This window comes from Heloderma suspectum, chromosome 13, assembly GCF_057233095.1.
Source record: "Heloderma suspectum isolate Gila_16-S chromosome 13, 16-S_ref, whole genome shotgun sequence".
Taxonomy (NCBI): domain Eukaryota; kingdom Metazoa; phylum Chordata; class Lepidosauria; order Squamata; family Helodermatidae; genus Heloderma; species Heloderma suspectum.
Window position 1 is genome coordinate 23,064,988 of NC_139470.1, and position 15,398 is coordinate 23,080,385.

General features: G+C 47.9%; 1 protein-coding gene across 5 annotated transcripts in view; it reads left to right on the forward strand.

Moving 5' to 3' along the window:
- RBM19 (RNA binding motif protein 19) overlaps window positions 1–15,398 on the forward strand; it is a 154,523-nt gene that overhangs the window by 43,070 nt on the left and 96,055 nt on the right. For all 5 annotated transcript variants that reach the window (XM_084820182.1, XM_084820184.1, XM_084820183.1 and 2 more), the window contains 3 exons: window positions 885–964; window positions 3,330–3,385; window positions 5,224–5,340. In XM_084820182.1, the coding sequence (XP_084676308.1) occupies window positions 885–964; window positions 3,330–3,385; window positions 5,224–5,340 (253 nt within the window). The remainder of the gene's footprint in view (window positions 1–884; window positions 965–3,329; window positions 3,386–5,223; window positions 5,341–15,398) is intronic.

Here is a 15,398-nt window from a genome sequence, read left to right on the forward strand (position 1 = left end):
ACTGTCACTGCCAGCGCATTGGATATATCCAGTTGTAGTTCCAGCAAGGACTTGTAGAGTTCAGGTGAAGAGGGGCAAGGAGAAAGGGATGGTTGCAAGGGGCTGAAAGCCCCCTGTTCTCCCTCCCATCTCACCTCTGAAAATGGCTCCCGTGGCAAATGTGGCTAGTCGCCTAATGGCTGTTACGGAGGCCTGGCTAGTCAAAAGAGGTGGGGGGAGAGAAATAATGAGGCTAGAGGCTGGGGGGGAGGGGGAAATAACATGGCAAAGGAGTAGAGGGGTGAGAGAGAGTGAGGCGAGAAGCTAGGAGCGGGGATGAACTGCGAGGGAAAGAGGGGAGGGAGAGAAATCACGAAGCTAGAGGTTGGGAACCAAGAGAAACAGCATGATAAAGGGGTGAGTGGAGGAGAGAGAGCAAGGCCAGGGGCTCAGAAGAGAGAGAAAGAAGAAGGCTAGGGACGGGCAAGGGAGAGAAATAGCAAGGGAAGGTACTGGGTGGAGAGAAATAGCAAGGCTATGTGTAATGGCTAGGAAGTTGTATTTTCATATATAGGCATTTCATATGCATTCATTGCTATGGATATATACAAATCCACGTAAATATATTGAAAACAGGATTCTTTTAAAAAAGGATTTTTTAAAAAAAGCTTTGTGGGTGCTCATGGCTGCCACGGCAGGGACCCCTTTGCGGGTGCCATTGGAGGGCCTGTGGGTGCTAGGTTGGCGATCCCTGGAGTAGATAATACTGGGCTAGATCGACCTGTAGTCTCATCTGGTATAAGGCAGCTTCCGATCTTCCTATGATCCCAGAGCCTGTGGATGCACTTTCTTCTCCAGTGCCTCTCACCAAGAGGCTACCGCAACTCTGGTCTTTTATTTTCTAGGCACGCTGCTGTCCATGGGGTTTGGATTTGTGGAGTACAAGAAACCAGAACATGCACAGAAGGCCCTCAAGCAGCTGCAGGTAATGGTGAACGCCGCTTTGCTCTACTGCATTTGGAGGGAGGGGCCGTGGCTCAGTGGTTAGAGCCTCTGCTTTGCATACAAATGGTCCCAGGTTCAATTTCTAGCATCTGTAGCTTAAAAAGATCCAGTAGCAAGTGACGGAAAAGACCCCTCTCTTGAAGGTCTCTGGAACCTTGGAGAGCCACCGCCATTCAGTGTAGCTGGGGCCAGATGGAGAAATAATGTGATCTGGTATAATAAGGCTGCTTCCTATGCACCTACGATGTATTTGTTATCAGTTTTATTTACATTTCAAGCCAGGTTTGATCATGGAAAACCGGGATTTAATGGGCTCTGGTTAACAGTTGGGACTTCCAAAAGCCCGTGGGGTAGGGATTTAATTCCCTGAACGTCTCCCTCCTCTGAATATTTATTTATTACGTTCCTATGCTGCCCAACAGCTGAAGTTCTCTGGGCGGTTCACAACAATTAACACCGTGAAATACAGGATGATAAAATACCATATAAACATATAAAAGTTTAAAACGACTATATAACAATTAAAAATAATAGCCAAATCGATCTTTGGATCAGTGCAAAGGTTTAAAATACAGTAGCAGATTTCAAACAAAAGCTGAAAAACTAAAATGCCCCGGGGAATTTTTTTTAAAAGGTCTTCACCTGGTGCCCAAAAGAGCACAATTTAGGTGCCAGATGAGTCTCTCTGGGAAGCTCATTCCACAGTCGGGGAACCATTCTCTGATCTCATTCCAATATTTATTTATTTGCATTTCTGTATTGCCCAAGAGCCAACGCCGTCTGGGCGGTTCACAAACCAAATTCATGCCTTCTCCTCTTTCCATCTATTCTTAGGATCTCTTCACACACTGCTTTTTTAGGTTATGCCTGCAAGGATGATGATTTTTAAGTGTACTCCTAGGAACGTAACTTGTGAATGTGATAAACTGGCTTTCATTTAATATATTATATTTCTTTACCACCCCAGAGACAAAGCACTTCGGGTGGTCCAGAAAATTAAAAAAAACACACATTAAAGATACATTCTGCAAAGTGCAAATCTATTTACATAAAATATCTAAACAGATAGCACACACCCAGATAACATATATCTAAAAAAAGAGGTTTTCGACAACCCGTGCATCATAAAGGTGATGATGATATATGAATCCATGTGCAACATGCAACAAAAAGTTGCCACGTGGAGTGCTATTGTTCAGTGTGCATGCCAGCCATGTCTTCTTACAGCGTACACCATTACGTTCTCCCTTCCGCACGCTGTTTCCGCCATTCACACCCCCAGCCACGTAGCGGTCTGTGATTGACAAACATGTGACCACTCACTGAGGAATCTTCATTGGGCTGTTTTGTTCTGGATTTTTTTCCCCTTAGAGCTTTTTCTCGAATGCTTTTTGTACTTCTGCCAACCTTGGTGTTCCTCCAGGCCTGCTGATTCCTTCTCCTTGTGTGTGAATGGTGCCATTTTGGCTACATAGGGACCAACCTGAGGAGAACTGAGTTCACTATTTAGTATATATAAATCACTCGTGCATCTCCAGCGTCACATCTAGCTTGTCCCTAAGATGGCCCTTCCTATCGGTTGTAAGTACTTGTACTAAAATAAATATAAGTATATTAAATAGGTATAAAACTTCTGTTGCCAAATTCATTTGGGGCACATATTTCCTGTTGGATTTAAAAAAAAATGATTGTTCTAGCTCAGCCTTCCCCATCATTGGGGGCTGGACTCGATGGCCTTATAGGCCCCTTCCAACCCTACTATTCTATTATTCTATGATCCTGGTGCACTTTGGATGTGTTGGACTACAGGTTCCATCATCCCTAGCCACCAGGGTGCAATTCCATCCATGTTTAGACAGAAAAAAGCCATACGACTCCTAGCATTCCCCAGCCAATATGGCTGGCTGAGGAAGGCTGGGAGTTGTAAGACCATTTCCCCATGGCTGGCTGGGGAATGCTGGAAGTTGTAGGTCTTTTTGGCTGGCTGGCTGGCTGGCTGGCTAGCTGGCTGGGGAATGCTGGCAGTTGTAAGACCGTTTCCCCATGGCTGGCTGGGGAATGCTGGAAGTTGTAGGTCTTTTTGGCTGGCTGGCTGGCTGGCTGGCTGGCTAGCTGGCTGGGGAATGCTGGCAGTTGTAAGACCGTTTCCCCATGGCTGGCTAGGGAATGCTGGGAGTTGTGGGACCATTTCCCCATGGCTGGCTGGGGAATGCTGGCAGTTGTAAGACTTTTTTTCTGTCTAAGCATGCATAGGACCATGCCCTTAATTGTATGAACATTGCAGTGTTATTTTTTTTAAGGTCTGTTGCATTCCCTTCAGCAGGTTTTTTTTTTTCTTTCTACAGGGTTGCTCCGTGGATGGCCATCAGCTGGAAGTGAAGATCTCCGAAAGGGCTGTCAAGTAAGTTTTTCGTCCTACCTCAGAGCAGCACCTGTTTCTAGTCTTGCCCAGACTGCAGTCCTCTTTTACAGGTGTGTGGACTGTGGACACTTATACTGATTCAGTCTGGGAGGGCCGTAGCTCAGTGGGATAGAGCCCCTGCTTTGCATACCGAAGGCCCCAGGTTCAATCCCCGGCATCTCCAGGGCGGGCTAGGAAAGAATCCTGCCTGAAACCCCGGAGAACCGCTGCCAGTCAGTGTCGACAATACTGGGCTAGATGGACCGAGGGCCTGACTCAGTGTACTGAGCTGTATATCAGGACCTGCCCCAGCTGAAGCTTCACCTCACCTCACCTCAAGCTTCACTCCCCACAACCACCTCCCCAGTCTACAAACTTGGGGATAGTAACACTGACCCGCTTCACAGGGTTGTTGTAAGGACTGCGGCAAGATAATATATGTCCGCGGACATACGTGAAGCTCTTTGAGCACTCAAGTGCTCTATAGATGCTATTAGCACCAGAGGTATTGGCATTTATAGACCTCTGCTTCTTTCCGTTGAATCTGTCCAGCAGTAGGGTGCTTAATGCTTGCTGTGAACCCTTCTTCCCCCTTCCCTCCAGACTTTAGAATGCTGGCTATGCCACAGCTGACATTGTGATTTCCCACAATGCCGTGGAGCGGCAGTATGTCAGAGGCATTGTGGGAAATTTTAAATGGTGACTGCCGGACCCAGCTGCTTTCTTGAAAGGGGTGGAGGGGGGCAAGACAAGTGTCTGGGGCTGGGTCCTTTGTAGCTGCCCCGGGACCCCACACGCTCTGCCACGTTTGCTCTCTGCTTAGGAAGTGTAACGCAGAATCCAAGCTGTGTTCCAGGTTGCATAAACGTAACTGTTGGAACTCCCTCCCAAGCAAGGCTAGGTTTGACCCCTCAACAGACAAAGACTGCTTTATTTAAGAAAGTCTTTAACCTGTGAGTGGGTCTGGTGGGTTGGGTGTTTTTAATAATATTTTTTCCCCGTAATTGTTATGTTTTTTATTGCATTTAATGTATAGTTTTAGTGAATTTTAATTGGTTCCGTAAGCCCCCTTGAGAGCCATTTTTTGGCAGAACGGCCAAATAAATAGATAATAAATATTGGGGTTAGGGTGCCTTTTTGTTCTCAGGGGTTGGACTACAGTTGGGGTCTACAGCTGATAACGTCCACGCTCCCTCCCCTCCTGATTTTTATTTGAATATATTATGATTCTTTTTTTAAAAAATCATTTTGTTTTTTAATTGGGTGGGTGACATGCTGCAAAGTGAAACGCCGCTGTCCAGCGCCATCATGGGGCAGGGGGTCAAAAGGGTATGTTGACGCTCAGCCTTCACCTCTGCCTTGTCCTTGTGTTCTTGGACAAGTTAATTTTTCTTCTGGGAAATGGGTGTTTTGTGGCCACTCATGCTCCTGCCCCCCATGGCAGCCATTTTATAAATGGGCAAGCCTGCCGTGGCAGCCATTTTGTGAGAGCACCCAGCACCCTCTCCCAAAATTCCAGATCTGCCCACTGTGACTGCAAAAGGTAAGAGAATCCCTGGACTAGAATCTGCTTTCCCCCACTTGACCCTGCCCAGGTGTCTGGGACTGTAAATCCCATGGAGTGATGGGAATTGTAGTCCCAACACACCTGGAGGGTGCCAGACTTGGGACGGCTGGAAGAGATGCCCCTTTTCATCTCTGTCGTTACGTTTGGGGGTTCCCTTAGGACAGAACAGATGGAGCAACAGTCTTTCCCTGCGTGCGCCCGTGCCTTCTCCTGGAAAATACCGTCGCTGCTCTGACACCCTGCCTCTCACCTGCCTCTCTTGATTTACCAGGTCAGCGGTGGCTTCGACCCGCAAGAAGCAAACCAGCAGGAAGCAAAGGACCGCAAAGATCCTGGTGCGCAACATCCCCTTCCAGGCAACGGTGAGAGAGGTCAGAGAGCTTTTCAGGTAAGGAGGAGGCCTGCGCTTGACCCTTAGATAGCATCCCGTGGACTTGCGAGTGGCGTGAGGTGCAACTTTTCATAGAATAGAAAATCTAGAAATGTTGGCACCTGCCTAATTTGTAGTAGAAGGGAGTTCTGGGCTGGCTGGGGCATGCTGGGTTGGAAGGGGCCTGCAAGGCCATCTACAAGGCCATTTTATTGTCTTGCTTTTAATGGGTGTTTTTTAATGTCGGATGGTGCGTCCAGCTTTGGTCCATGTTCCTGAAAAGGTCCCTAACAGTGGATATGCTATCTTGAAAGGCAGTGTGTCTTCCTTCACCGACCTTACTCCTGTAACTATGGAGAGCCAGTGCAGTGTAATGGTTAGAGCGTTGGACTGGGACTCGGGAGATCCGGGTTCTAGTCCCCACTTGGCCATGGAAGCTCAGTGGGCGACTTTGGGCCAGTCACAGACCTTGCAGGGCTGTTGTTGGGAGGATAAAACGAAGAGGAGGAGAGATGACGTACGCCGCCTTGGGTTCCGTGGAGGACAAAAGGGCCAGATGTAAACGTAACCAATCGATAGATAAATTACAGGAGCACATTGTGCGTGGCTGAAGCTTTTCTCCTCCCTTGGCGCAGGCCAACGGCAAAGCCCGGTACTCGTTTTTGAAAGCCAGGCTGTTTGAAAGAGAGCACTCTCTCTCAAAGCAGCTCCCTGCGAATCCAGGAGCGAATGTTGCTCGCTCACCAGCAGGCCATCGCGTGCTCGATATCCCCCCGCCCCCCCGTTTTCGGGTCGTAATTCTCCTCCGCATGGCTTTGCGAGGCCCCGTGTTTGTTCATAGAAGCGTGGCGTGTGGACCAGTTGCTCTTCCTTTATTGGACCTGCAGGGGGCACTCTTAGCCTTTGCAGGAGATGGGAGCTCAGCTCAGCTGAGCTGAGCAGGGAATTGGAGCCTAACCTTTCCCTGCAGGCTCTTTGCTAGGCATTGATAGCTGCCCGTGGAGGTTAAAGGATCTGGTTGGTGGAGGAGGCTAGAGTGGGAGGGGGATGCTGTATTGTTTCGTGCCATCGAAAGCCACTTCTGGACAACTCTGGCTTCTGTTGCCTTAACCTGGATCCTCAGAAATTGTTGTCTGTCTGGGCCAGGGATGCTTCCTTTTATTTATGTTCCGTATGGAGCAATCTTGTCTTGTATGGGCCCTTCCTTCCCTTTCCCCACCAGGAATGCAAGCTTACAAATTAGAAGAGGAGGTTGAGACAGCAGAGAGAGAGAGCACAAAGCACATCGATTTTCTCTTCTTCCTGGTTGGAAGCGAAGGATGCCCTTGTCTCCACATGCCCGCGAAGGCTGTGAGCATGGATTAGAGCAGGCTTCGCCAGCCCAGCACTCTCCGGATGTGTGGAATGACAACTCCCATCATCCCCAGGCACCCTGCTAGATGTGGAGGATGGGAGCTGGAAGTCCAGTGCATCTGGAGGATGCCAGTTTTGGGAAAGGCTGGGTTTGAGTTTCAAAAGCCACGGCAGCAGAAGAAAACACGTGCTTTGGGGAGTTCTTCCTGCAGTGAAATTACTGTATTTCTGTCTCTGATGATGGTGTAAGGACTGAAGGTGATCATGTTCCTGATCGATGGTGTTATTTTTGTTGTTATTATTGTTACTGTTTTTATTTTTTTATATTATTTTATGTTACTGTTATCATAATCAACAACAAAGCAAACCCTAGGCCCCTCGACTGAGGCATGTTGTTGAAATGGATGCAAATTGCAGGAGCGAGGAGAGGGACTTCAGCACTGGGGTTGAATCCTTCTTTCTAACGTCCCAGCATTGTTTGCTGTGTGTTTAAAACAATGGACGGAAGGGCTGCCAAGGTTTGCACTGCCTGCTGATTCGGTCCTAAGGCGGGACAAGGTCAAAGGCTCCCCAGTAAGAGGAATCGAGGGGTGTGTGTGTGCGCATTGGCAGGGTCGACCCCTTTTGTGCGACAGCAGCTCCACCACTGCCCCGTCCTGCTTTTTATCTCAGCTCATGCACGGGGCCGGCAGTCGCAATGCTCAGGTGGACGGTTCTGCTAGAATGTCTCTTGTCTTCCCTTCTGGGGAGCAAGGGGTTAAAGAGCGTTGCCTGTTCCTCAATGTAGGAGAAAGCAACAGAGACAGGGGATGGGGAGTCCTTGGGATCAGAGGTTTATTCTAAGAATGAGCCGGGAAGCTGCTGGAGCAGGGCCATAGGTCATAAGAGCACCTGCGTTGTTTGCACTGAGAAGGTTCCAGGTTCAATCCCCGGCATCTCCAGGTGAAAAGATTGGATCCCAGGTGATGGGCGAAATCTTTGCTTGGGACCTTGCTGGGCCGCTGCCAGTGAGAGTAAACACTATTGGACAAGTAGCGTGATCTGGTATAAGGCAGGTTCCTATATTCGTTCATTCATTTGTTACATTTTTATACCACCCAATAGCCGAAGCTCAGGGTGCTTCACAACAATGGAAAACCATTAAAAATACATTATACGTAGTATAAAAAACCCATTTACATGCAGACATATAAACAGACAGCACACACGCAGACACACATACATCTAAATAACTTCAAACATATTTTTAGGAGGGCTGGATTGCTCAGCCAGAGCATCATTTATTTAGCTATACTTATAAATCGCTCATATTAAAGCAGTGTTTCAGCAGTGTAGAGAAGACATGTTTACTTTCCTGGGAATGCCTGTTGGGAAAGGTATGTTTCTAGCAGGTGCCAAAAATCTAGAAATGTTGGCACCTGCCTAATTTGTAGTGGGAGGGAGTTCTGGGCTGGCTGGGCCATGCTGGGAGTTGTAGGACTTTTTTTCTGTCTAAACATGTGTAGCATTGCGTCTTTAGGGCACAATCCTATGGGGATAAGCAGCCGCCTCCGAACTCAGAGGCGACCGCCTATCCAATGGAAGGCAGGAGAAGCACGGAGGGGATCGTTCCCTCCGTGCTTCTCCTGCCCTGCATTTGTGGCTAGACAGCTGATTGCGGTTGTCTAGCAACGGCAAGGCGGAGGGGGGGAGGAAGCTGCCGGACGACACATAGGATGTGTCGTACCGGAATTTCCACCTTCCCCGTCCCGGAACACCCCCCGGAACGCCCCGTTTTGGCCGCTCCACGCTCCTCTTCGCTGTCCAACAGACAGACAATGCAGCCACAGCATCTGTCTGTTGGAGCGGGCCAGGTTGGTCAGAACAGGAACTTATGTTAGTCCTGGCTATTTTGTTGAAGCCCATGAAAATAACCAGAATATGTGGTGTGTTGTTTTTTTTAAGGCTTTAAGGTTGAGAAGTTAATTCTCACGGTATAACTAAAGCTTGAATCACAGTTAAAACGCATACCTAAAATTAGAGTGGGATTCGTGGGGAGTGGATGAGCCTGTTCCCTTTTCAGTCTCTTTTCTCTTTGGATGGGTGGGGGGTGCTATGGGTCTCATGGTGAGAACATGGGCTCATTATGTAGGTCAGCATTCTCGGTACACATGAGTTAGGCAGCAGCTCAGGGCTGGCTGAGGATTATGGGAATTGTCATCCAACACATTTGGAAGGTACCAGGTTGGGGAGCACTGGTATAGGACCTAGCCACAGGGAAACCATTGGAATAGCTCTAGGGTGAGGATGGGGGCAGTTGTGTCCCTTCCCTTGTGCCTCTGCTAACATTCTTTCTGTATATTTGTTTGGGTCTCTAGGCCCATGAAGTAATGGCTGGGTTCAGACAATACAATAACCCACACTCAAGGGTTGAGTATGGGTTGTCATTGAAACTTGGGTTATCATGTTGTCTGAACATGAAGCTCACTGGGTGACTGTGGGTCAGTCCCTTACTCTCAGCCAAACCAACCTCACAAGATAAAATAGAGAGGAGGACCACCATGTGTGCTGTGTTGGGCTCCTTGGAGAAGAGGTGAGATATAACTGCAAGAAGTAATAAATGTCAGGAGTGTTTCTGAGCGCAGGGAGTGGGATAGTAGTTCAGATTCTGAAGAAGAACTGCCAGACATGGCTAGGCAGGCTCCTCAGGTTTCAAAGGTCCAGCTGGAGGAGGAGGGTCCCTCTTCACACCCCCATGAGAGATAGCGAACAGAGAGAGGCAGGGTTTGGGGAGTCTCAATTAATAGATGCCAGGCGCAGACACAGAGCCAAGAGAGAGAAGGCCGGGGCGGAACTTAGACGGTCTGCCTGATTGGCCCTGCGCGAACAGCTTAGAAGCTTCACGAAAGAGACAGAGACCTCCCCCCACCCCTTAAGTTAGGCTAGTGAGACCACCTTTCTTTGAAATGGTGGGCAACTTTCGGTAGCTACCTTTTGAACCCCCTGAAGGCTTTTCCCTGCAGACTGAGAGTCAGTGAGAATTTGCATCTATATGACCCTTTCAAGGAATGGATTAATAGCTGTAGATTGAAGGCTCTTGTCAATGTTTGATTCGGTGTTGGAAGTTCAGCGGGGGCAAAAGGAATCCTAACAATAAACATATAACCCAGGTTAGTTTCCATGGCTGCCTTTAAGAATGTAAGAAGAACTGTGCTGGGTCAGACCAAAGGCCTGTCTAGTCCAGAATTACGACAAGAGCATGTCTGCAGAGTGCCTTGGGATGCTGTACAAATGCAGAGTTCTTTTTGCTGTCCTCTGTTTGGGGAAAAAAGGATGCCAAATTTGTGTCTAAACCTGCAGAGCAATATGGTTTGAAAAAGCCCGGCTTCCTTGCATGAGTTCGGGCAGAAGACTCTGGGATATCTTGCACCTACTCCCTTCTCCTGATGCTGGAGAGCTATAGCCGTGGTGGCTGTATGCTACCTCCGTGGCAACATGCCACTGTATGCCAGTTGCTGGGGAGCCACGGTGGCTGCAGGCTATTGCCTTCAAGCATCCCTGTCAGGACATCTCAAGAGACATCTGGTTGACCACTGTGGAAACACGATCCTGGGTCAGGTAGCCCTTTTTAGTCTGATCTGCCAAGGGCTGCTTTTACATTCTTATGAACTTTATGGCTGAGTGGGGACTTGAATGTGGGTCTTCCTGTCGTAATCCAGCACTCTACCCACTACACAGCACTGCTTTCTCTTTTTTTCTTACATGGCCAACGATTGACATAGGTACATGTGAGCGATTAGAGGTGTGTGTGTGTGTGTGTAAGTAGCCTTTTTGGACTAAATTACAAGACCTCCTCCTGCATGTATCATGATTGGTGTTTTGCATGTGTGTTTTTTAACCTGGATGTAACTGCGGTTTTCTGCATCTCAAGGTAAAATGATTCAGAGTTGTTACCTAGAGCCAGTAAGTAAAATAAAGAGAGGTCGCAAGCGATGGATCGGGTGTTGCTCACGGAGCTGATCTTATATACAGATTTCTTTGTGATCGTTCGCTCCGGTGGTAAACTGCTTGACTTTCTGTCCTTAATGGGAGCTCACAAATAGGACGTGTCTCCATTTGAAGCAATAGAATTGTGCCTTAACACAAAACGAAGTCCAGCTTCGTACAGCAAAATCTGAAATTGTATTATTAAGGATTATTGCTTAGTGTTAGGGAGCATAATTTCTATAGAGATGGTGTTAGGGGGTCTGTAAGGAACCTTTATATCAGTTCCTTTGGGCTCAATACATCTGCAATGTGTTATCGTTTCCTTCAACACCAAACTTCGTGGAAGTCTGAAATTAGAAAAATGAAGACCAAATGGCAAATACTTCAAAAATAGGTGTTTTATTATTTGGGGGTCATTTCAGCCCCAATAACTTGGACGTGTGATGCTTACTGTTCCTCATTCACTCTGTGGCCTATGTAACGCCAGTTCCCTTTTAATGGAATCTTCAAATTCTCACACACGAGTTGAAACTAGGGATGTCAGAAAAATCCGCAACGGAATTAAATGAGTTTGGAGTTCTATGAATCTGAACCATGGATTCTACAGCGAACTGGCTTTTCCTGATTTGTAAGGATTCCGTGGACTTGCGGACCAGTTTTTTTTTACTTTCCAGAATTTTACGCAAATTTACTCACAGAAAAAGACATAAAATAAAGACACCAGCCAAAAATGCACGTTCCCCCCCCCCATAGGCTAAAGCATGAAAATGCACTTCGGGGAGGTTGTGCATTTTGGGGGTATTCGCACATTTTTGCAAGTGCAAATTTGTGCAAATTCGGGAAATTGGAAAAAAAATCCAATCCAGTCAATGTGCAGCAGTGGAAGAAAAGGCACCTGACAATCCGTGAAATGCAGATGGAACAGATTTTACAAAATCCGTGCATCCCTAGTTGAAACGCTAGACTACAGTGTGCCTCTTGAAATTGTCCACTTTATTTGTGGGCAGAGAAACTGAACAGGGGTTGTGGGGAGAACCATTTCACCAAATTTCTCCTGTGGCAGGAGAAATTCTCCAGCCGTCTCTCGTGTGACATTTAGGATCACTTCCCCTGTGTTGTGGGCTTCCCTGCTCCATCTGAGGGGTCTGAGGGCTTGGGAAATGCACCATGTGATGACATCATGAGATGAGGGGTCTTGTATGTTATGGGAACTGGATAGGGGCGGGATGGCAGTTTTGCTAGATGCCTCATACCCCATATAATAGGATTTATGTCGTTATTATTACTATCCTTAAGAGGTGAACTGAGCCTGATCTCATCTGATCTCGGAAGCTAAGCAGGGTCAGCCCTGGCTAGTACTTGGATGGGAGACCGCCTGGGAACCAGGCTTCCTGCACTGAGCAGGGGGGTGGACTCGATGGTCTTGTAGGCCCCTTCCAACCCTATGATTCTATGAACTCTTATGTTCTATGTTTATTATGTTTATTGTTTGTTATTTATTGTTTATACTACTAGTATACTAGTATAATCATAATAATTATTGCTCTGCCTTTCTGTTATGAAGCCTTCAGAAGAGCTTGCAATGAAAGTTAAAATGGCATCATAAGGAACATAAGAGCTCTGCTGGATCAGACCCAGGTTCATAGAATCATAGAATAGTAGGGTTGGAAGGGGCCTACAAAACCATCAAGTCCAACCCCCTGCTCAGAGCAGGAATCCAAGTCAGAGCATCCCTGACAGATGGCTGTCCAGCCTCGTCTTGAAGGCCTCCAGTGTGGGAGAGCCCTCCACCTCCGTAGGGAATTGGTTCCATTGTCGTATTGCTCTAACAGTCAGGAAGTTTTTCCTGACATTCAGCCGGAATCTGGCTTCCTGTCACTTGAGCCCATTATTCCGTGTCCTGCACTCTGGGATGATGGAGAAGAGATCCTGGCCTTCCTCTCTGGGACAGCCTTTCACGTACTTGAATAGTGCTATCATATCTCCCCTCAGTCTTCTCTTCTCAAGGCTAAACATGCCCAGTTGTTTCCAGTCCCCTGATCATCTTCGTTGCCCTCCTCTGAACCCTCTCCAGCTTGTCTGCATCCTTCTTAAAGTGTGGTGCCCAGAACTGGACACAGTACTCCAGGTGAGGCCTAACCAGTGCTGAGTAGAGGGGAACTAGGACTTCCTGGGATTTGGAAGCTATGCTTCTATTAATGCAGCCCAAAAGAGCATTTGCCTTTTTTTGCAGCCATGTCACATTGTTGGCTCATACTCAGCTTGTGATCTACAATTCCAAGATCCTTCTCCATCTAGTACAGCATTCTGTTCACACAGTGGCCAACCAGCTGCCCACAGGCAACCCACAAGCAGGACATGAGTGCAACAGCACCCTCCTGCCCATGTTCCCCAACAACTGGTGTACATAGGCACACTGCCTCTGATACTGGAGGTAGCACATAGCCATCAGGACTAGCAGCCATTAAGAGCCTTCTCCATGAATTTGTCTAACCCCCTTTTAATAAGAACATAAGAAGAACTCACACATATAAAAACAATCCATCTTAAAAAAAAGAAAACACATGCGAGGCAGTAACAACATGAGCAGCAGCAACAAAAGATAACTGAAAGCTCGAGAGAATAAAACGGCACCTTAAAAGACAGAGAAGTTGGTGCAGAGTGAGCGTCTTTCTAGGGAGGCTGTTTCCACCATTGGGGTACCACTACAGAGCAGTCCACTGCTGAACCAGAGGGGCGGGGGGACCAGGACCTCAGCTTGTGACTTTGCAAAGTTCTTGTGCAAAACCTAGTGGTGGAGTGGGGCTTTGAAGGCACCTGATGCAGCAGTCTTGCTAAAGCTAAGCAGGCCTAGGTGAAGTTGGCGCCTGGATGGGAGATGCCCCAAGGAAGCTCATTCGGTATATTCCTCCTTGAGTCCCAAGAAAGAAAAAAACAAAGCAAAAACAGGGTGTAAATATCACAACTGGGGCCTGCAACAAAATATTGCAGCATGAAGTCCTCCAGTTCAGGGCTCCATCCAGAAGGCCATGCCCTTTTCCAGGATACCCCCTCCTCTTTTTTTGTTGCCCCCCTCCCCAGTCATTAGTATTCCTTGTCCACTGAGAATGCTCTTTTCTCATTGGGCTGGGATTTTTTGAGGGGTGTGTGTGTGTGTGTCCTCTGAGGCTTTTAATCTATTTTTGTCCCTATTTGCAGATACTTCTGCAAACTTTGGGATTCCACAGTGTCTGCTGGTACCTCCCTCTTACATGTGAGTCATGCTGGGCAGCATCCAGCCGTGTCATTGCATTAGCACAAATAATGCTGCACTAGCAGAAACTAGGTTCCGAACTACGTGCAGGGGGAGAATCCAAGTAAAGTTCCGTCTGTGCGAGCACAGTTGTGCAAACAGCTGTGTATGATGCTTGCGCATTCCTTTTGCGCAACTCATTGTGCAGCTGGTCGTGCAACTGCTTGCGCAACCAGTTGCATAAGCGTAAAGGGCAACTGCCTTTGCAATGGAAAGAGTCAGTAGATCTCTGCTAGCGCTACTGGAGTTTGCGGAATGACACCATTGGATACTGCCCGCTGTTTTGGCTGCGTAAGAACTAGCTTTTGGAGAACGGAGATCGCTCCTCGTATGTATCAGCCCTCCCCAACTGGGTGGCCTCCAGATATTTTGGACTACAACTCCCAGCATTCCAGACCATTGGCCATGCTGATGGGAGCTGGAGTCCCAAATTTCTGGATGGCACCAGGTTATCCGTAACCCAACCCAGTGATTTTCCTGCTCTGTTGTATTACTGCTTTCACCACTCTTAGTTACTCCTGCCTCATCCCTTCCTGGCTGTTTTTCCTTCCTCTTCCATCCCCAACTCCCCACCCCCTCTCCGGGTAGAGGGCAGGCATGCTCAAGAAACCATGTTCGAAGTAATTATCGCAGTTTTGCTGCTTCTGGTATGTTCCAGAGTCCAGTCAGGGACCAGATGAGGTCGCACCAACATGAGGTTGAGGTTGCAACCCAGGTTGTCTGGGGGTCAAGCTTGACAGCTTTCAATATGACCCCCCTCTAAAAAAAAAAAAAAAAAGTAGAGAGGAGCCCCCCTGATTATCACAAACAAGTATAACCTAGCCCCGTTCCAGAGAGCAAGGACCCAGGCAGAAACTGTTTGTGCTGAGGAGCGTGCCTCACTCTGGGCTAGAACAAAGATGATTCATTCTCTCTCTCTCTTCTAAGAGCATCTAAACAAATCACGGTAGTGTGTTTCTTCCCTCCCCACCCGCCCAATGAAACGAACACTTCTCGGAAGTAGTTTTCCCCCTGTGGTGATAGCAATCAAAACGGCAGCGGGCAAAAGGATTCATCTAGCTGGCAGGAGAATTGAAACTCTCTCCCAGGTAGTCTGGCTGCCCACCGGCAAAGGTGCAAATGCGGGTAGATGGTGGCTGAGTTCTAAAAAATATATATATTTCTGTGTGTGTGAATGAGAAGGGGGGGGCACCTTGGCCAAGCTCTGAGACAGCATGCAACTGGAGGTCCAGTTCTGGTGCAGGCAGACTGAAGTCCAATAGAGCAGAGGCAAATGATGAGGCCAAAGACAGGCTGGTGTTCAGGTTCTGGATCAGGAAAGTAAAGCAGGGAAATCTGTATGGCTTAAGAACATAAGAGCCCTGCTGGATCAGACCAAGGTCCATCTAGTCCAGCGTTCTGTTCACACAGTGGCCAACCAGCTGCCCATCAGGAAACCACAAGCAGGACATGAGTGCAACAGCAC